The sequence below is a fragment of the Anolis sagrei genome, chromosome 5, assembly GCF_037176765.1.
Source record: "Anolis sagrei isolate rAnoSag1 chromosome 5, rAnoSag1.mat, whole genome shotgun sequence".
Lineage (NCBI taxonomy): Eukaryota > Metazoa > Chordata > Lepidosauria > Squamata > Dactyloidae > Anolis > Anolis sagrei.
In genome coordinates, this window is record NC_090025.1 from 71,362,616 (window position 1) to 71,383,723 (window position 21,108).

The 21,108-nt window shown below is 41.5% G+C and overlaps 1 protein-coding gene across 1 annotated transcript in view; it reads right to left on the reverse strand.

Annotated features, from left to right (window-relative positions):
* The window catches only part of TUSC3 (tumor suppressor candidate 3), a 171,657-nt gene extending 151,062 nt beyond the window's left edge, over nucleotides 1-20,595 (reverse strand). The window contains exon 1 of the mRNA XM_060778557.2: nucleotides 20,382-20,595. Within this exon, the coding sequence (XP_060634540.2) occupies nucleotides 20,382-20,501 (120 nt within the window). The 5' untranslated portion in view covers nucleotides 20,502-20,595. The remainder of the gene's footprint in view (nucleotides 1-20,381) is intronic.
* Between the last annotated feature and the right edge of the window lie 513 nt (nucleotides 20,596-21,108).

The following is a 21,108-nucleotide window of genomic DNA, read 5'->3' on the forward strand; positions in this document are numbered from 1 at the left end:
CCGCAACACAAAATTGTTTTTTTTTTTAATTCTGGGAAGCACTTGTTATGTGAGCCATAATAATAAGGATGATGATGATGATTATTATTATTATTATTATTATTTCCTCTCCTCAAAATGAGATGGATCACTGACTTGACTTTATCTAATGAAGATTCTAGCATTCTTATCATCTGCTGAACTGTTTACTCTGAGAAATATCAAAACTGAAAAATGCAACTTGCAAAATTAACATTAACAACAATCTCCATTAAATACTTAGCATTACGATAGTATTCATTTTATTTATCCTCCATCTCTTCTGGTACTCGAGGCAGCTTACAATTCAAAACAAGCTAAAAACACCCAAAGAACAACATGACAATAGAATTAAACTCTGCACAGTATTAAAATAGTTTAAAACATACACCTAAAAATAGAAAATGACACTCTTCTGAAAGCATCCAAGATTTTCTCCAGTGTTCACTTTTTGAAGCAGGCATAGTACATTCTCTTCTCACTTAACCCATCCTATCTTTAGAATAATAATGGCACACAATGGTAGGATGAAGGGGAAAATGTGGATATTATCTAGTTCAAATTATTTGCCATTATACCCAGTATCATCATTTCATACCTAGTAATAACCATTATTTACAGAGTACTTTTAGCATTTAAATCACCCCCACAACCTTGTAAAGTAGCTGAAGTCTCTCATTATCTCTGGATTCAATAGTGGCTAGGAGATAATGCCTTTCCTAAAACCACTTAGATGAATTCATGGCTGAGATTTGATCCAAGGATGTCCTGGTTCATAACTCAAACCTTTCACCACTATAACCTGCCAGTAATCAGTTGCATTCATCTAGTTTATTAAAACATTCATATCCGGTCAACTGTCTGCCACATCACCTCACTAAGCTTTTCCTTGTTCTTCAATTGATTTCTCCAGTGATCCATCAGCAAAATTACTACATCACTTTTCTTTTCAGGGCTATCAGGAATACTTGCCAAGGAAGGAGAAGTGTTCCAGATGCTTTTATTTGCCTCAAGATGCATGAACAGAAGTGAAAATGATGCATCAGCTATCTTGGAAGAGGAAGAAAAGCAGAAAAGCTATATTGTGCCTGAATGTTTTTTTAAAAAGCAAGGAAGAGAATACACTCCCAGACATGCTCTCAGAAGAAAGGAGGAATTATTTATACTGTGGTGGGATAGTAGTAGTTAGCATCAAAAAAGGTTGCTAGTAATGAAGATGGTCAGAGAGAAGTGATGATGGGAAACAAGAGCCACAGGATATCTATCCAAAATGTCTCTTGCAAGTTTTTTCTAGTAATTCTAGAGCAACAACCAGGAATGTAGCGGGGGGGGGGGGGGGCTCGGGGGGCTTCAGCCTCCCCCCCCCCCCCCAAATTCTCATGGTGGTTCGCGAAAAGGCCTTACTGGTGCATTATTTAAACTGTTATGTTTATTCATATCATGATCTGATCACCATACTAAATATATCCCATATGCATGGGGGTATTGGGGTAATGATACAAAAGGTTTGCTAGGCTAGACCCTCTTTCACTCAGACTCAGCCCCCCCAAAAAAACTCAGCCCCCCCCCCCCCCCAAAAAAAAACAAAATCCTGGCTACGGGCCTGGCAACAACCTTTTGTAATGAATACCATTCTTATAGAGTTCCTTCCATAACAAGTTACTGTATATACTCGAGTATAAATCTAGTTTTTCAGCCCTTTTTTCAGCTGAAAAAACTCCTCTTGGCTTAGACCTGGGTGAGGCTCCTGGGGGGAAGGCTTGGGGCTGAAGGAAAGGCTTAGGAACCCAGCTCTCCTCCCTTTCCTCCTCTCTTGTGTAGCTCACACCTTCCTCTCCTCCTCTCTTGGCACCAGTCTATCCCACTTTTCCTTATTCACATACACACAGCATTTCCTCCAAAATGTATAGTTAAAATAAACTATGGTGATTATTGGAAGGATACGTAAGCACTTTTACATTGTAGAAGGTTATAATAATAATCTAATCAATAGATGCAGGCGAAATGTCAGGAGAGAATGCCTCTAGAATATGGCCATATAGCCCGAAAAAACCTACAACAACCCAATGATCTAATCAATCTTATTAAATGATAGTTTTATGTAAATATTAAAAACTATTTAACCTACCAATGCCTAAATTAATGTAATTTTATTGGTATCTATTTTTATTTTGGAATTTACCAGTAGCTGCTGCATTTCTCACCCTCGGCTTATACTAGAGTCAATAAGTTTTCCCAGTTTTTTATGGCAAAATTAGGTGCCTCGCCTTACTTACTTACTTAGGCGATCCCTCGTTGGACGAGTAAGATGGTCTTCCATCATGGGTTTCCTTGTGGGTCCGCATGTGGCTGTGGAGCCCTATTCTTGCTCTGCATCTTCTTCCGCAGTGAGGGCATTGGTTTCCAGGTGGAAGGCGGTCCCGGTCGGGGTTGGCTTGACGCGCCTTCCTCCTGGCACGTTTCTCTCTTTCACCCTCCACTCGTGCCTCCTCGAATTCTGCAGCACTGCTGGTCACAGCTGACCTCCAGCTGGAGCGCTCAAGGGCCAGGGCCTCCCAGTTCTCAGTGTCTATGCCAGAGTTTTTAAGGTTGGCTTTGAGCCCATCTTTAAATCTCTTTTCCTGTCCACCAACATTCCGTTTTCCGTTCTTGAGTTCGGAGTAGAGCAACTGCTTTGGGAGACGGTGGTCAGGCATCCGGACAACGTGGCCTGTCCAGCGGAGTTGATGTTGGAGGACCATTGCTTCAATGCTGGTGGTCTTTGCTTCCTCCAGCACGCTGATGTTTGTCCGCTTGTCTTCCCAGGAGATTTGCAGGATTTTCCGGAGGCAGCGCTGATGGAATCGTTCCAGGAGCTGCATGTGACATCTGTAGACAGTCCACGTCTCACAGGCATATAGCAGGGTTGGGAGGACAATAGCTTTATAGACAAGCACCTTGGTCTCCCTACGGATGTCCCGGTCCTCAAACACTCTCTGCTTCATTCTGGAAAATGCTGCACTGGCAGAGCTCAGGCGGTGTTGTATTTCGGCGTCGATGTTGACTTTGGTGGAGAGGTGGCTGCCAAGGTAGCGGAAATGGTCGACATTTTCTAATGTTACGCCATTAAGCTGTATCTCTGGCATTGGAGAGGGGATGGCTGGTGACTGCTGGAACAGCACTTTGGTTTTCTCGATGTTCAGTGACAGGCCAAGCTTTGTGTATGCTTCTGCAAAGGTGTTTAGAGTGGCTTGTAGATCTTCTTCTGTATGCGCACAGACGACATTGTCATCAGCATACTGGAGTTCTATAACAGATGTTGTTGTGACCTTGGTTTTGGCTTTCAGTCTGCTGAGGTTAAATAGCTTGCCATCTGTCCGATAGATGATTTCCACTCCGGTGGGAAGCTTCCCATCAACAAGGTGTAGTATCATGGCGATGAAGATGGAGAATAAAGTTGGGGCAATAACACATCCCTGTTTGACACCCGATTCCACCTTAAATGGGTCACTTTGGGAGCCATTGCTATCCAAGACTGTTGCCATCATGTCATCGTGGAGGAGCCGCAGGATGTTCACAAATTTGCTTGGGCACCCGATTTTTTGGAGGATGGTCCAGAGAGCGCTGCGATTCACTGTGTCGAATGCCTTTGCAAGGTCGATGAATGCCATGTACAGAGGTTGGTTTTGTTCCCTGCATTTTTCTTGGAGTTGTCGTGCAGTGAAGATCATGTCCACAGTTCCTCTGGAGGGGCGGAAGCCGTTCTGGGATTCTGGGAGGGTGTCTTCTGAGAGGGGCAGAAGGCGGTTTGCAAGGATTCTTGCGAGGATTTTCCCAGCGGAGGTTAGAAGGGAGATACCTCGATAGTTTCCGCAGTCTGTTCTTTCCCCTTTTTTGAAGAGGGTGATGATGGTGGCATCCTTGAAGTCTGCTGGGATTTTCTCGGTCACCCACACTTTTTCTATGAGCTGGTGGAGTTGGTGTGTCAGCGCAGGTCCTCCCTCTTTAAAGATTTCAGCAGGGATCCCATCCGGTCCGCTGGCTTTGTTGTTCTTTTGTTGGCTGATGGCATTGCTGACTTCTTCCAAACTAGGCACTGCTGCAAGCTCATCCCTGGTTTGTTGTTGCGGGATTTGTGAGAGGACCTCTTCGGCCACACTGGAGCTGCGGTTTAGGAGGCTTTGGTAGTGTTCTTTCCAACGTAGTGCAATTGACTTTTGGTCCTTCAGGAGTTTGGTTCCGTCTGATGAGCGTAGAGGCTGTATGCCATGGTTTCTTGGCCCATAGATGACCTTTATGGCTTTGAAGAATCCTTGAGCATTATGGGTATCTGCCAGGTGTTGGATTTCTTCAGCCTTCTTTGTCCACCAGATGTTCTTGAGTTCTCTTGTCCTTCTTTGGACCTCAGCTTTTGCACTGGCGTAGATCTTTTTCTTAGCAGCACAGTTGATGTCTCTCTGCCATGTTTGGAAGGCTTTCCTTTTCTTGTCGATTAGCTGTTGGATCTCGATGTCATTTTCATCAAACCAGTCTTGATGTTTCTTGGCTTGGTATCCAATAGATTCTTCGCAGGCTTGGATGATGGAGGTCTTCAGTTTGTTCCAGTGTTCCTCAACATTTTCGGGGTGTACTGTGGGTAGATGGTCCTTGAGTGCTGTTTGGAGATGGGCTCGCCTGGAGGGCTCTTGAAGGGCTTGGGTGTTCATTTTGCGCCTTGTCTTTCTTCCTTGGAGTCTGCGCTTGGGGGCAATCTTGATAGCCATCGTGGATCGGATTAGCCTGTGGTCGGTCCAGCAGTCGTCAGCACCTGTCATGGCTCTTGTGAGGAGTACGTCACGGCGGTCTCTGGCACGTGTGATTACATAGTCTAAGAGGTGCCAATGCTTTGACCGTGGGTGCTTCCATGATGTCTTGAACTTGTTTTTCTGACGGAAGAGCATGTTGGTGATGACAAGGTTGTGCTCCGCACATTTGGTGAGAAGCAGGATGCCATTCGAGTTGCTGTTTCCAACCCCGTCTTTTCCTATGGTGCCTGGCCACAGGTCGAAGTCTCGCCCGACTCTTGCATTGAAGTCCCCCAGGAGAATGATTTTGTCCTCCTTAGGTATCCCCGATAGGACATTGTCCAGCTGACAGTAGAATTTCTCCTTGATGTCTTCATCAGCGTCTAGTGTTGGTGCATAGGCACTTATGATGGTTGCCCGTTGGTTTTTGGCAAGATCGATTCGGAGGGTTGAGAGTCATTCGTTGATGCCAGTGGGTGCTTTGGACAGATGTTTCACCAGATCATTCCTGATGGCAAAGCCAACTCCGTGCATTCTTTGGTCTTTTTCGGGCAGTCCCTTCCAGAAGAAGGTGTAGCCTCCTTTTTCTTCCTTCAGCTGTCCCTCTCCTGCTCTCCGGGTCTCCTGAAGGGCTGCTATGTCGATGTTGAAGCGTCCCAGCTCCCTTGCGATGATGGCAGTTCTGCGTTCGGGGCGTTCACTGTCACCGTTGTCCATCAGAGTCCGTACGTTCCACGTACCGAAGTTCATTTTTCTTTTTTGGCCGCAGGATGGTGACCCCACTGGACGCGGCAGTCCAGTCAGGGATAAGTGAGGCAGACTATGTTTAGGGCACCTTTTCTAGCCCCCTCCCCGTGTGGGGTGAGCAGAGTGGGTCCTCAATAGGGCTGCTCAGTCGTGGATACAGCTGCCGAACTACTCAACTGCCTCGGACCTTGAGGTAGAACGACTGAGTCCGTACCCACCGCCCATGTGCCAGTCTGTGACTAGGGGCTTCCAGATTTCACAGTCCTGCCCCCGTCGCCACTCGCTGATCGCCATGGGACTTTGGTTGGTTGGTTTTTATTTTCTTTGGAAGACGCCTGTGCGTGGGTTTTTTTAATGTGTGGAGGTCAGTGCACAACTGAACAACACACAGTCTTCACAGATGAGGTTCCACTGGTGATGTAGTTTAACACAATGACCATGGCTTCTCAGTCTGTTGCAGCCTTCTTCCGCCTTCGCAGCCGTTGTAACATGTGCCATGTTATCTTCCGCCTGCTCCGCCGTTGAGGTCTTTGAGTCTTCGGACTGTGCTTGGTCTGGGACCTCCCCCGCGGCCACTCCTGGGAGTGCACGACTCCAGTTGTTGTGCCCACAGGTTCATCGGAACACGCAAGCCCCCTCACCACGACAAGGTGACAGTCCATCGAGGGGGTGCCTCGCCTTATACTCAAGTAAATATGGTACATGTCGCAGCCCAGTGTTGAGCAATATATTTGAACTGTGAGCCATGATACTGAACAGGTACACTACTGCTTACTTCTGTTTCATCCTGGTTCATTATTGGTTTTAATGTTTAGATGTTTTAATTTGGTTTTTAATGTATATGTTTTTATTTGTATGTCTGTTTATGCAGCATCAAATTGTTGCCTAGTTGTAAGCCGCTCTGAGTCCCCTTTGGGTTGAGAAGGGTGGGGTATAAATATAGTAAATATAAATATAGTAAATAAATAAATGATAGCCTGAAATGAAGTGTAGTTCTATGATGATTAAGCTTTTTTTACCCTTTCCACAAGGGAAACTCAATCTTATACTCAATCTTTTTTCTAAGTTGATTTTTTTTTTTAAATAATGATATAAAGTAGACATTTCCCCGGTATATTTTATCTGGAAACACATCACAATTCCCTAGAATCTTACCTTTATGAACAATATGCTGCATTGTTTTTATATATAATTCAGAGACAACAATAAAAGCCAACAGAAGCAAGCAAGTTTAAAGCTCATGTTCAAATTCTCTACTGAATTGGAAAAGCAGCTTCAGATTACAATATCCATATACAAGTCAGATTTCAATCCTACCTAAATACAATCAAATATTTCATGTAAAACAAAAACAAAATCTATTTTTAAACAGGAGACAAAGGAGCAAACAAGAAAAAGCGCGAATAAATCTAACAAAAAGCTTTTCTTAGTTTATTTGGATGCCAATGTAACGTAGTTTGTGATGCAAATGCTATGGTGGGTCTCCTTTTCCGAAAATACAAATTTGGATGTAACTTAAAGAAGATGGCCTGAGATGTTAAAAAAATGGTTATCTACCATAGTCTTTACAAAGGTCAGCATAAGAAGGGGCAAATATCATCTATAGAAAACCCTCAATGAAAATAGAATTAAACATCTAAAAATAGGGCTCCCTTCCTTTCTTGGGTTTTTTGAGTAGAAAATGACTGTCCATCATTTGTTTGTTGGCCAATGTAACCTTCATCGAGAATCCCTGCAAGCTTCGGAACTTTCTCCAAAAATGTAAAAGAGGACACCTTAACCTTTTGGTGTTTACTGACATCCGTTTGGCTTCTTGTAATAGCACCCTGGCTAAGAGTCAAATGTAGCACAATTAAGACGAAATTGATCCAAAGGCTGATTCTGATCATTTTATGCACACACAGCATTTTGAGCTAGATTATCTTTCCTAAAAAGGAGAAAGATTTGGAGGTGCCAGACCTTTTCATCTTTGCAAAAGAGAAGACTTCTGCCAGAGTTTTTTTTATGTCTGGCATGCAAACACTGCAACTGGGAAAGCTGAAGACTCTATTCAATAGATTGGAACAATGATATTCCAGAAAACAAAGATTAGGATCTGAGCAAAACATAGAGGGGAAAACTGTACTTCTTTTTGGTAACATATTCTAAAGATACAAGATCCTATCAGATCTCAGAAGCCAAGTACGATTAAGCCTGGTTAGTACTTTTAGGTGGACTATCAAGGAACACCAAATGCTGTAGACTATATTTCAGGGGGGAAAATAGTAAACCACCTCTGAGTATTCCTTGCTTATGAAATCCATGGTTGCATAAGTCAATATGCAACTTGACAGTATAGATTCAGATAGACAAGGCTGTGTTTGTTAATATCTGGATATCATTTTGTTCTAAATTAGTATCAAATGACAAACGTACTTCTACAACCAGGCATGTAGCCGGGGGGGGGGGGCTTGAGGGGCTTCACCCCCCCTGAAATTCTCAGGGTGGTCCGCAAGAAGGCCTTACTGGTACATTATTTAAACTGTTATGTTTATTCATATCATGATCTGATCACCATACTCAATATATCCCATATGCATTGGGGTATTGGGGTTGTATTGGAATAACAATACAAAAGGTTTGCTAGGGTAGATCCTCTCTCACTCAGATGCAGCCCCCCCAAATCAAATGCAGCCCCCCCCCCCCCCCGGGAATCAAAATCCTGGCTACGGTCCTATCTACAACAAACCAGACAGTGAGATTCCCAAACAGTTTCAAGAATAATGAAGAAATGTCCCTTTGACAACTGTAGAATTTACCTCTTATTCTCCTTACCCAGTGTTTTTTTTTTACCTTGCATCTTCTAGGTCTTTATTAACTTATGACCACAAGGTCTTCATGAGGATATGCAAAACCTCAAAGAAATATGAACTTTTGCAGTTCAGAAAGAAAGACAGATGGACAGAGATAGATGGTCATATATTGATTTCAAAGAGCAGGAGTCTTCTGTCCAGTGAAAGACATCATTACACTGCCTCAAACCATTCCAAGATTAGGAATATAACAAAACAAACCCTTAGCTCTTGATGAGTGTTTAAGAGAAAACACATGGCATTTCTTGCCAAAGCTGCCTTCAAAGCTGCACTGAACTCTAGTGTTGTCCATGTTGTGCCATCACATTCTCAGAATGTCAATTGCTTGCAAGAATTCTGTAGCTGTTTTCTGAATGATCTCAAATACATGTTAAAAATAGAGTGTATTCATGGAAAGAAAGTTGGAGTTAGTCAGTGTGAATGAGTGAATGATCTTTGGAATGATAACAGCGGTTTATTGAAAATTATTGTTTTTCTTCTTCAGTTTAGCTATTGCTGGATAAAGTGACTTTCTGATGTTATTGCAGTTAATTTCATAATAATATGATTTGGCTGAAAGGATGGATCACTGGCTAAATCTGAAACACAGAAGTATTGGTAAAGTTGATGGGAGTGAATCTAGCCCAAAGAAAAATTGAGCATCTTCCAGTAATCTAGTAATACAGTAATCCCTGTAGTAACCTACGGTTGTGAGAGCTGGACCATAAGGAAGACTGAGAGAAGGAAGATAGATGCTTTTGGACTGTGGTGTTGTTGGAAACTTCTGAGAGTGCCTTGGACCACAAGAAGATCCAACCAGTCCATACTTCAGGAAATAAATTCCGACTGCTCATTGGAGGGAAGGATATTAAAGGCAAAGATGAAGTACTTTGGCCACATCATGAGAAGACAGGAAAGCTTAGAGAAGACAACGATGCTGGGGAAAATTGAAGGAAAAAGGGGCCGATCAAGGGTAAGATGGATGGATGGTAGCCTTGAAGTGACTGGCTTGACATTGAAGGAGCTGGGGGTGGTGAGGGCTGACAGGAAGCTCTGGCGTGGGATGGTCCATGAGGTTATGAAAATTCAGAAGTGACTGAACAAACAAACAACAAAACCAGTAGTCTTAAAAAGTGCCGGTATTACAGCAAAAAAAACCAAAACTGTTGCTTAGTTTCACATGCACAGGCCCAGAAGACAAGTCACTATGACAGTGTGTGCTAGATTATGATGTATTGTCCAATGAACCCACGAAACTGTCAAAATTGTGAAGACATCTCAATTTTTATGCTTACATGTCACAAAGTGCATTGTAGTTGATGTTTTCAAAATAAGGAGCAGGATTTTTGGGAAAGTAAGTGAGTACTTCAAAAAGACTACAAGTGGTTGTGACAATGAAAATGCAGTACGAGCCTCATTTGAAATTTCTCCACAAACAGCAAGTCACAAAACTGCACACAATAGCTGAAGAATGTATATAAGATGCTGTGAAATTCAATGAGAAAGCTGCCACAGAGCTTTCCTTACTACTTTGTCAAATGACACAGTTAAGAAGTGAATTAATGGATTGTCAGCCAATATCAAGGAACAGTTATCAGAAATAATTTGCATGTTCCCTTATTTTGTTCTGGAACGGGGTAAAAGCCAGACACAACAAAGAAGTCAGCTTTGTTGTGCTATATTAGATATGAGTGTGTAATATTTTTAAAGACTTACCGTATATACTTGAATATAAGCTGACCCTAATATAAGTTGATGCACCTAATTTTACCACACAAAAAACTGGGAAAACGGATTGACTTGAGTATAAGCCGAGGGTAGGAAATACAGCAGCTACTGGTAAATTTCAAAATAAAAATAGATACTAATAAAATTACATTAATTGAGGCATCAGTAGGTTAAATGTTTTTTGAATTTTTACATAAAACTGTAATTTAAGATAAAACTGCCCAACTCTGATTAAACCATTATTCTAACCTCCTTCAATGTAAATATGCTTACATATCCTTCCAATAATAATAAAGTGAATAAAATAAAAATGCAATAATAATAATAATAGAGTAAAATAATGGAAATTTAATAATACCAGTAATAAAATAAATGTAATAAAAATAAAGTAAAATAATAAATGTAATAATAATAAAGAAAAATGATAAATGTAATAATAATAAATAGAGTAAAATAATAAATGTAATAAAATAATAATAATATCAGAGTAAAATAATAAATAACCTTGACTTGAATATAAGCCAAGGGAGACTTTTTCAGCCTAAAAAAGGGCTGAAAAACTAGGATTATACTCGAGTATGTACAGTACTTTCATCTCATTGGGAAACACTACAGCTGAAAAAGTATTTAATGATTTAAGCATGCTTATAACTTGTAATATGTACTGATTGAAATGTACTGAATTAACAGAGACTAGGCATGAGTACAGTCTGGAAAGCTTATTGACTGAGAGCAGGGTCTCCCCAGAAGATCTTAATCTCCGAGATGGTTTATAGAGGGAGAACCCACAGCCATATTTCCTTGGCTAGAACTACCATTCACTTCAGAACATTTCCAGGTAATTCAACAGAACGTATCATCAATAAAACTGCCTCAGAGAATCAAATATCAAGAACAGGTTACCTGTCTACAAAACAGATGCCACCACTACTTAGTAAAATCATAGTGGTCCATCATTAGTGTATCTCCTTTTCCAATACCTAGGTTACACTAAGCTGTGGAGAACAGTCATGGGAAAGTTCATGAACCAAATATCACCACTTAGAGAGGAAAATAATATTAACAATTGTTTGTTTTGGTCAATTGACAACTGGGAACTCCCATCAGGTAGAATAACAGACCAGTGAGAACCGACTGCAAATTTCACTTGGGATTAGATATCCTGAAGTGTGGCACAGAGGTTATTGCAAGGGGGGGGGGGAGCACTTTTTGCTTAAAAACTTCTGTTTTGTCTGCAGAAAATTGGTTTATAATGCAGAACACTTTTTTCCTCTTCCAAATAATTCCTGTGCAATATTTCAGGATATTTGAATGCAGAGAGAACATTCCTAAGGAATATTCATTTTCTCACACTGCAGGGAGAAAACTACTTTGATTATTCGTCCTCACATGTGAGGACAAATAGTCCAGGATTTACATCCCTGTTGTTGCCCTTGCTGTTCCTTTGATGGTGCAGACAAAGTTTCAATTTATTGCTTTAAATCAAAAGAAGAGGATAGGAAATTACATGCATGCTACCTGCTGAAACTGAAAGAACAAAAGCACATAGGATCTAGAAAACATAAGCAGAGGTCACACAGTTATGAAAAGAGACTACTTATTGTTGCAAATAAATATCATTCCTAATACTAACGCAGGTAAGATCAACACATTAAAAATAGAATCTGGCATATCAGACCGCCAAGACCAGATGCAATTCGCCCCATGATCTCTAAGGAAATGAAAAAAGAATTGGCTCAGCCACCAGAAAACCAGGAAGAGTTCCAAAGCTTTTGAAGGCCAATTAAGTATCCATAGCTAATGAGCGAAGGGGAAAGGGATTATAGATTTTCAAGTACAAGTCTAGGTCTAGCAAACAGAAAGTTTTGATTCTGCTCTCTGATGTGTCCCAGAAGTACGGAGTTAGAAGAAAGGAGTCAAGAACTTGGTCTAACATTTAAAGCACTTTTCATATGGCTTAGGAACTAAAAATGGAGCTAAATGGCTGCTACTTGGATTGCCAGAAAGGGCAAACAGCAGGTTTCTTCTGCTTAATATATATGGTGATGTTTGTATAACCACTCCACTATCTCTTCTTACTCCTTGCTACATCCCTTCCTAGTCTATTTAGCTTTCTTGGCATCTACACATTTGGCTGTGGAGAAAGAACGCTAGAAGCAGGAATATCATCACTGCCTCTTGCATTTCTTTTATTCAAGGGAGAAAGAACCTCAAGATCAGGCAAGAGCAGTAACACAGTTGACTTGGGCTACCTGCAACAAATAAATTATTCTCTCTCAGGGACCTTCCAGACAGGCCCTATATCCTAGGATCTGATCCCATGTTTTCTGCTTTCAACTGGATTATATGAGTCCACACTGCCAGATAATTTGGAATAAACATAAAACCTGGGATCAGATCCCGGGATATAGGGTCTGCCTGGTAGGGCCTTCAGACATATGGTAGGAGTCATTTTGAAAACTGTTCAAACAATTTGACTATTAGGTTCTTGTGGGGTTTTTTCGGGCTATATGGCCATGTTCTAGAGGCATTTTTCTCCTGACGCTTCGCCTGCATCTATGGCAAGCATCCTCAGAGGTAGTGAGGTCTGTTGGAATTGTCTGTTGTGGCCCGAAAAAACCCACAAGAACCTAGTGATTCCAGCCATGAAAGCCTTCGACAATACATTAATTTGACTATTATTTCTACTTGATGTCTATGCCAACTTTTGACCCAGAAGGATCCACAAGGTTGTCCTAATATAATAATATACGGCATAAACCTCTTATTCACAGATTGGATTTCCATGGTTCCACTTAAGCTCCTTCCACACTGCCCTTATATCCCAGGATCTGATCCCAGATTATATGGCAGTAGAGAATCATATAATCCATTTTAAAGCAGATAACCTGGGATTAGATCCTGGAATATAGAGCGGTGTGGACAGGGCCTTATATACTCTTCAAAAATATTTTCTGTGGAACTGTTTGTAGGTATTTCTAGGTCCTCCAGTGCAGTTCTATAGTATGTTTCCAGCCCATATATAGTCAAAATATAAGGTTTGCTATTATCCATGGTTTTTATATCCATGGGAGCTCTTGGAACATATCTCCCCATGGATATGGGAATCATACTATTTTACAATAATATAGACAATATATAATGGGCATGCCCCACTCTTTCTTCCAATGGCTTATTGCCTTATGCTTTAGAGTAGAAGTACTCAAACTACGACCCTCCAAGGTCATTTACCCAACCCTCACTCAGGGTCAAGCTAAGTCTGAAATGACTTGAAAGCATACAACAACAACAACAATCCTATCTCATCAGCCAAAAGCAGGCCCACACTTCCCATTGAAATACTAATAAATTTTGTATTTGTTAAAATTGTTCTTCATTTTAATTATTGTGTTATTTTAAAGTGTTTTTTGCACTACAAATAAGATATGTGCAGTGTGCATAGGAATTAATTCTCTTTTTTTCAAATTATAATCCGGCCCTCCAACAGTTTGAGGGACTGTGACCTGACCCTCTGTTTAAAACGTTTGAGGACCCCTGCTTTAGAGTGTAAAATTTCCACCAATAACACCAAACGTGGAGATTCTCTTCTTGTTTTTATTGTTTCCCCATCTGCAGTCTTTCATAAGAATTCTCAACCTTCAGTCCTCCAGAAGCCCAGCCAGCTTGGCCAATGGCAAGGGATTCTAGGAGTTGAACCCCAAAATATCTGCCATATCAAAAGTTAAAAATCATTGCTCTAACAATTCTTTCTTTTTAAGGAGATGACAAGAATAGGATTAATTTCAATGAGTGGACTCTTACATTATGTCCTATGTACAGGTCTTGAGCACACTGAACATTTCAGAGACCAGCAAATGAACACTTTGAAATTAGCCAAGCAGATTTTGAACACAAGGTAACTAGTATCAAGCAACTTACCATGTAAACAAATCCTGCAGCAGCTAAGTTAACCTATCCTTCCAATAAAGATGTTTTTTTTTCTCCTGTTTCACAGAAGGTCAAATAATGCTCCCCTCCCCACTTTCGGGAAGTGTGTGTTATTTGTCTCTTAGAGAAAGGTGATTTATCTCCCAGTCTGTTAATGCTCAGACACCTTTTAGAGCAAAAGAGATAGGTGTCTAATGCAGAACCATTTGATTTCACTTCAGGAATTGAACAATGCATTCCTTTGGGTTCCAGAAAGAGATCCTTAACTTTTGACAACCTGTTTCTAACACACTTTCATTATCTTCAATTGAACTTTCATCAAAATAAATGTTACATCCTAAGAATTTTACTTTGGCCAGAATGATGGACAGACGGAGGCCAAAACATTGATAAGGCCATATGGTTCCCTGCTAAAAATAATTCAAAATTCAATTTTTATTTATTAGAAAATTAACCCTTCTATATTAATCAGGCCAAAGATAGTTATGATTGGATACTTTAACCTAATAGCTGTGAAGATCAGCAACACAGTATTTGCCATTATCTTAAATTATGATATCCTGCTCATATGTACGGACAGTCCCTGAGTTACAAACATCTGATTAAATTATAAGAATGGGGGGGGGGATGTTTTATGTCTTGTATTTTGATATCTTATTTTATATTTTTAAGTGACTATTGTATTTTAACAAGTTGTAAACCGCGATGAGTCGCCGCACAGGCTGAGATATTAGCGGTATACAAGTGTATCAAATAAATAAATAAATAAATAAAATCAGCAGTGAATGAGAGAAATCTACCCCGAGGAAGGGAAAAGGAGTCATCACTGAAGCTTTCTCATCAATTCACAACAAGACAAATTTTTCAAAATTCAATTCTCATAGGGACAGAAAGGCACAAACAAACACCAAAGCTATATATATGTATGGCTGGAGGTACACTTTCAAAAGTACCTGTTCTGACTTACAAATTCAATTTAAGAAGAAACCTACACAACCTACCTTGTTTGTAATTTGGGGACTGCCTGTACATCCTGAGTCACAATGGATGGAATTTAAAGAGACCAGACGCACCACTGAATAAGTGGTTAAAACACATGGCCGCTTTTGTACTTCAAATTTTGTCATATGTAAACATGCGTCCAATAATTTATATTTATCATAATATATTGTTAGAGTCTGACTAGTCACAGTCACATTCAGAAAGAACAACAAATCAAATCGGCAAACAATCCTGGATGATCCTGTTCATACATACTGACTGACTTCGCCTATTTGACCCACTATCTGCAAAAGAAACTTTCCCGTTATTGAGGATTCTCCTATTGATACACCTATAACCAGAGTTTAAAGATAGTTTTTGAAGCTGGTTTAATTCAAAAGAGAAGCACAAATTCAGGTCCAATTAAGATGTAACAGTTGGTTTAGCCATTCTTGCAGGGAGAACGTACCAAACAGGATAATCTGACAGCACACCGTATCACATCATGGCACGCAAAAAGTGGCTTAGAAATGTCAACATGTGGTTATGTGCTACAGAACTCTGCTAATTTTTACAGCTAAACTAAAGGTTTTCAGGGGTAATTAATTTGTCTAATCGATGTGAAAGTCAACCTCTTTTCCCTTCTTTTCCATGCTTATAAGTAAAATTGGGGATTCTAATTCCTATTAGCAGTTAAGTGAAGATCAGTGGGGGGCAATTTATTCATGTTAAGTACAGAGATGTTGCTTTATCGGTGTGTGGCCATTATCCTTCCAAATTTAATGGGGCTAAGGGCATAGGATCCACAACAGTGAAAAAACAGTGAATAAAAATCCTACTTTTAAAACTGAGTAGACACCTTTCTAGGAATCTCTAGGCACTCCAGTGACAACGGCCACTTGAAAAACACTGAAGGACCTACAGATGACAGAGAAGTACTCTCTGGAATCTGTAGGTCCTCCAGCACAACTCCATAGTCGACTTCTGGCAGAAGATGACTGTGCTGTCACAGCTGTGCCAGGAGATTTGATTCTTTTTCCTGCACTGTTAGTTTGTATGAATCTATTCAAGCTATGCTTTTTTGCAATCAGGTGGCTTCCCCAGGTTGCAATCATAGGGCCAACAACCTATCAATCATCATTAGAGCCTTTAGATCCGCCCCTTTCCCCAGGTTTTGGAGGGAAAGGGGGACTTTCAGTTCAGTCTCACAGTTTGGAGCCCTACAGTAGGACGTGTGGGCTTTTCTCTACCCCACCTGTAAAAAGCTTCGCTTCTTACAGCTCTGCCGGGGTCAAAGAAATAGACCTACAGCCAACTTTTGCTGGGGAAAAAGGAAAACCTCTACAGCTTTGCTGGGCAAAGTTACAGTTCCACAGCCTTCGTTGAGAAACTAAAAGGACACCAGCTTGGCAGATCTGGAGCAACCGTTGCCTGGTAAGGGACCATTCGGACTATCCATAACGCAGCTTGGAGCCGGAAGTTGGGGCCTCACTCCATCAGGGTTAAGAAAGTTTGCCCAAGGAGGAGTCGGAAGGTTTCCCTAAAGAAGATAGGAACAGTTTATCAAGTAGTTGCCTGTCCCTTGTTGGCAGATCGAGAAAGCTACCAGTTTTTCAAGATTATATGGCATTTTATTCATTTGTTCCTTAATAAAGAACTTTGTTGGACTTACTTTGAGCCTCTACAGAACTTTGTGTTTGGAAACCTGTGGGACCCTTTAGCTGAGGCACCCCAGTATCCCATTGGGCATACAGAAAGCACGTCCTATAAACAGACATTGTCTTAGGCCCAGCGCGTGACAGCACAATGACCATAAAAAAATACTGGAGAACTTAGGGTCCTTCCACACAGCCCTATATCCCAGAATATCAAGGCAGAAAATCCCTCAGTATCTGCTTTGAACTGGGTTATCTAAGTCCACACTTAGATAATGTGGGATTTTCTGCCTTGATATTCTGGGATATAGGGCTGTGTGGAAGGGCCATTAGAGACTCCTAAAGAGAAACTCTTAAGCTAATCTATGAATAATCACATCCACAAAACTGAAACCCACAAATGTGGAGGGCTTTTGTATATGATATTCCTCTGGCTCAGAAGGGAGAAGAGAGGAGTCCAGTATTTGACAGTGAACTCAGGAAACAATACTAAAAAGAGGCAACAGTGTGTGTTGACCTGTTCTGAATCCACTGAACTGCCATGCTGCCTCACAACTGCAATGGTAACCATCTTATTGCCAATGTTGAACTACAATTCATCTTACAGAAGCAGAGTATTTTCTTGTTCACTGCTAAAACACCTTGAACTTGCCCTGGCAGGAGGCAGTAGTAAGTCCCTGGCAATAACAATTTGGAGGAGATGCAGAAAAGAACATATTTCTGGGTTCTTAAACAGTAAAATTCAAGCAAGGTGCTAATCCAAAGTAAGCCAAAGTGATAAAACCACCAATAAGCTAACCACAACAGTTTTTTTTAGTCCTTTAGTAGATATCGCACAGTTGGGGAGGAAAAAAATGCAAGAATACAAGACAAGAAACAGAATTTTACAAGCAATTTGGTTTTAGATTGGCTTAAGTGCCATAGGAATTTTTAAAATAGTGGCAATGCCAAAACAAAAAAATGCAAAAAAAAGATGAAAAAGCAATATTCAGTTCCTAGAAGGATACTGTTTGATCAGGAATTCCATCCCTCTGCTTCCACCTAATTATTTATGAATTTGCCACAAGAAACAGTATCCACATGCTCAGAGGCCACAGCTGTTACAGATGAAAGAACCTAAGGATACTACCCACCTCGATACTTCAGGGGGCACAGCACTGATGTTTACATGATTCAAGAAGTTAACAGTTTGTTAATGTTGCAAATGAACAGTTTCATATTTTCAAATAAATTCTGGAACAATGAGTGAACTCTGGCTTGGTTTAGAATGGAGACAATATCAGGCGGCCCTCCATATTCATGGATTCTGCATCTGCTGATTCAACCACCCATTGCTTGAAAATATGTTTTCAATCAAACCGAGATTTTTCTGTTTTTATATCAGGATTACTATAATGGCACTTGTGCATCCATGGATTCTGCTATCTACAAAGGGAGGGAGTTGTGGTCCTAAAATCAAACCTCAGGTAATACCAAGGGTATACCTCAGCCATGTGATCCTATGACATCACTAGGCAGAAACCATCAATATCAAGACTTAGGCTGGATCTACACTGCCATATAATGCAGTTTGACTCTGCATTATATGATCAGTGAAGACCAGACATAGGAAAACTTTGGCCCTCCAGGTATTTTGGACTTCAGCTCCCAAAAATCCCAACCATTTTACTGGCTGTTAGGAATTGCATATGAAATGTGCATGTGAAACAGAAATATCTTGTGTGTTTATGCTTGGGTATCTCTACAGCCCCTTCTACACTGCCATATAATCCTGATGATCAAAGCAGATAATCCACATTATCTGCTTTGAACTGGGGCCCCTTTCACATAGCTGAATAAAATCCCATATTATCTGCTTTGAACTGGAACATAGACTCAGATAACCCAGTTCAAAGCAGATATTGGGGGATTTTCTGCCTTGATATTCTGGGATATAGGGCTGTGTGGAAGGACCCTCAGAGCCCTTCTAGTCAGACCCTATATCCCAGGATCTGATCCCAGGTTTTCTATTTATCCCAGATTATCTGCAAGTGCGGACTCATATAACCCAGTTTAAAGCAGAAAACCTGGGATCAGATCCTAGGATATAGGGCCTGTCTGGAAGGGCCCTCAGATAACCCAGAGCCCTTCCATACAGCCCTATGTCCCAGAATATCAAGGCAGAAAACCCCACAATATCTGCTTTGAAATGGTTTATCTGAGTCCACACTCAGATAATGTGGGATTTTCTGCCTTGATATTCTGGGATATAGGACTGTGTGAAAGGGCTCCTAGACAGGCCCAATATCCCAGGATCTGTTCCCAGGTTTTCTGTTTATCCCAGATTATCTGTTAGTGCGGACTCAGACAATCCAGATTAAAGCAGAAAACCTGGGATCAGATCCTGGGATATAGGGCCTTTCTGGAAGGACCCTCAAATAACCCAGAGCCCTTCCAAACAACCCTTTATCCCAGAATATCAAGGCAGAAAATCCCACAATATCTGTTTTGAACTGGGTTATCTGAGTCCACACTCAGATAATGTGGGATTTTCTGCCTCTCTATTCTGTGATATAGGGTTATGTGGGAGGGCCCCCAGTTCAAAGCAGATATTATGGGATATTTTTTTTTTGTCTTGATAGTCTGTATTGTCGAAGGCTTTCATGGCCAGAATCACTGGGTTGTTGTAGGTTTTTCCGGGCTATATGGCCATGTTCTAGAGCAGTGGTTCTCAACCTTGGGTCCCCAGATGTTTTTGGCCTACAACGCCCAGAAATCCCAGCCAGTTTACCAGCCGTTAGGATTTCTGGGAGTTGAAGGCCAAAAACATCTGGGGACCCCAGGTTGAGAACCACTGTTCTAGAGGCATTCTCTCCTCTAGAACATGGCCACATAGCCCGAAAAAACCTACAACAACCCTTGATAGTCTGGGTTATGGGAGCCCCCAGTGGTGCAGTGGTTTAAAGCACTGAGCTGCTGAGCTTGTTGACTGAAAGGTCGCAGGTTTGAATCTGGGGAGTGGCGTGAGCTTCCACTGTCAGCCCCAGCTTCTTCCAACCTAGCAGTTCGAAAACATGCAAATGTGATATCAATAGGTACCGCTCCAGCGGGAAGGTAACGACGCTCCATACAGTCATGCTGGCCACATGACTTAGGAGGTGTCTATGGACAACGCGACTCTTTGGCTTAGAAATGGAGATGAGCACCACACCTCAGAGTCGGACACGACTGGGCTTAATGTCAGGGGAAAACCTTTATTTTTACCTTAGTTATATGGCTGTGTGGAAGGGCCCTGGATTATAGGAAAATACATTGCAGATAATCTGGGTTTTATATGGCAGTGTAGAAGGGGCCCAAGCTATCTATGTACAGGAAATAAGGGGGCTAGATCACATACAAGTGCAAGGACTCCCAAATCCAAAAGAAAACAATGTCCCAAATATTTCAGGTCCCAAAAAAATCAAATAATAATAATAATAACACCTGTATTATTATAATTATTATTATACAATTAATCAGCAACAAAAAAGAGCCACAATCAAGGAAACAAAAAGGGAGATGCTGAGACACAAAGAGCACAGTTGAGGTTGCAAGGAAGGGACAGAAGATGCTTGATTCAAGAAACAAGAGGCTGGCAATGTGGTGGGAATTGGGGGGCAAAGGGGTTTGCTGGGTATTCTTTTCGCCTTTGTACTGGGAAGAGGGAGGAGGGATCAGGAGGGATGGAAACCCCGAGAAGCTAACGAGTCTACCTCCTTCTTCTTTTGGCTTTCCCCGAGCTGGACACAAAAGAGGAGGAGGAGGAAAAGGAGGCCGCCCCTTGCGGGCAGGTGCCAGGAGAAAGGTGGTGGCGGTGGTGAGGATGAAGCCATGGCTTCCCAATCGCGTCGCCTTCCTCCGGAGTACCTGGCCAAGGAGAACGCCGTTATCCACGCCGTTTTCCTGGGCGCTGATTGGGCCGGCCAATGAGCCTGCACACAGGCAGGCTGCGCTGCAAAACCTTCTGGGAAATGTAGTCTTTCTCTCTCTCAACCTCCTCCATCACTCTGATCAACCTCCTGTTTCTCTTTCCCACGAGGATGGGTTTGGGTTGCTGTTGCTTTGCCCTCGTTGCCAAAAGTATATTGGATCCCATGCACCTTGCCTCAGAAAGAAGGCTCCCTTTGTTCATTCATTCTGTTTATAACTGGGACTCTCAAGGCAACTAACACCCAACTATGTAATGCAAAGTGCTGAATGCTCATAATAATAATAATAATAATAATAATAATAATAATAATAATAATAATAATAATAATATTTATTTGTACCCCACTACAATAGGTACCGCTCCGGCGGGAGGGTAACGGCGCGCCATGCAGTCATGCCGACCACATGACCTTGGAGGTGTCTACGGACAACGCTGGCTCTTCGGCTTAGAAATGGAGATGAGCACCACACCCCAGAGTCAGACATGACTGGACTTAATGTCAGGGGACT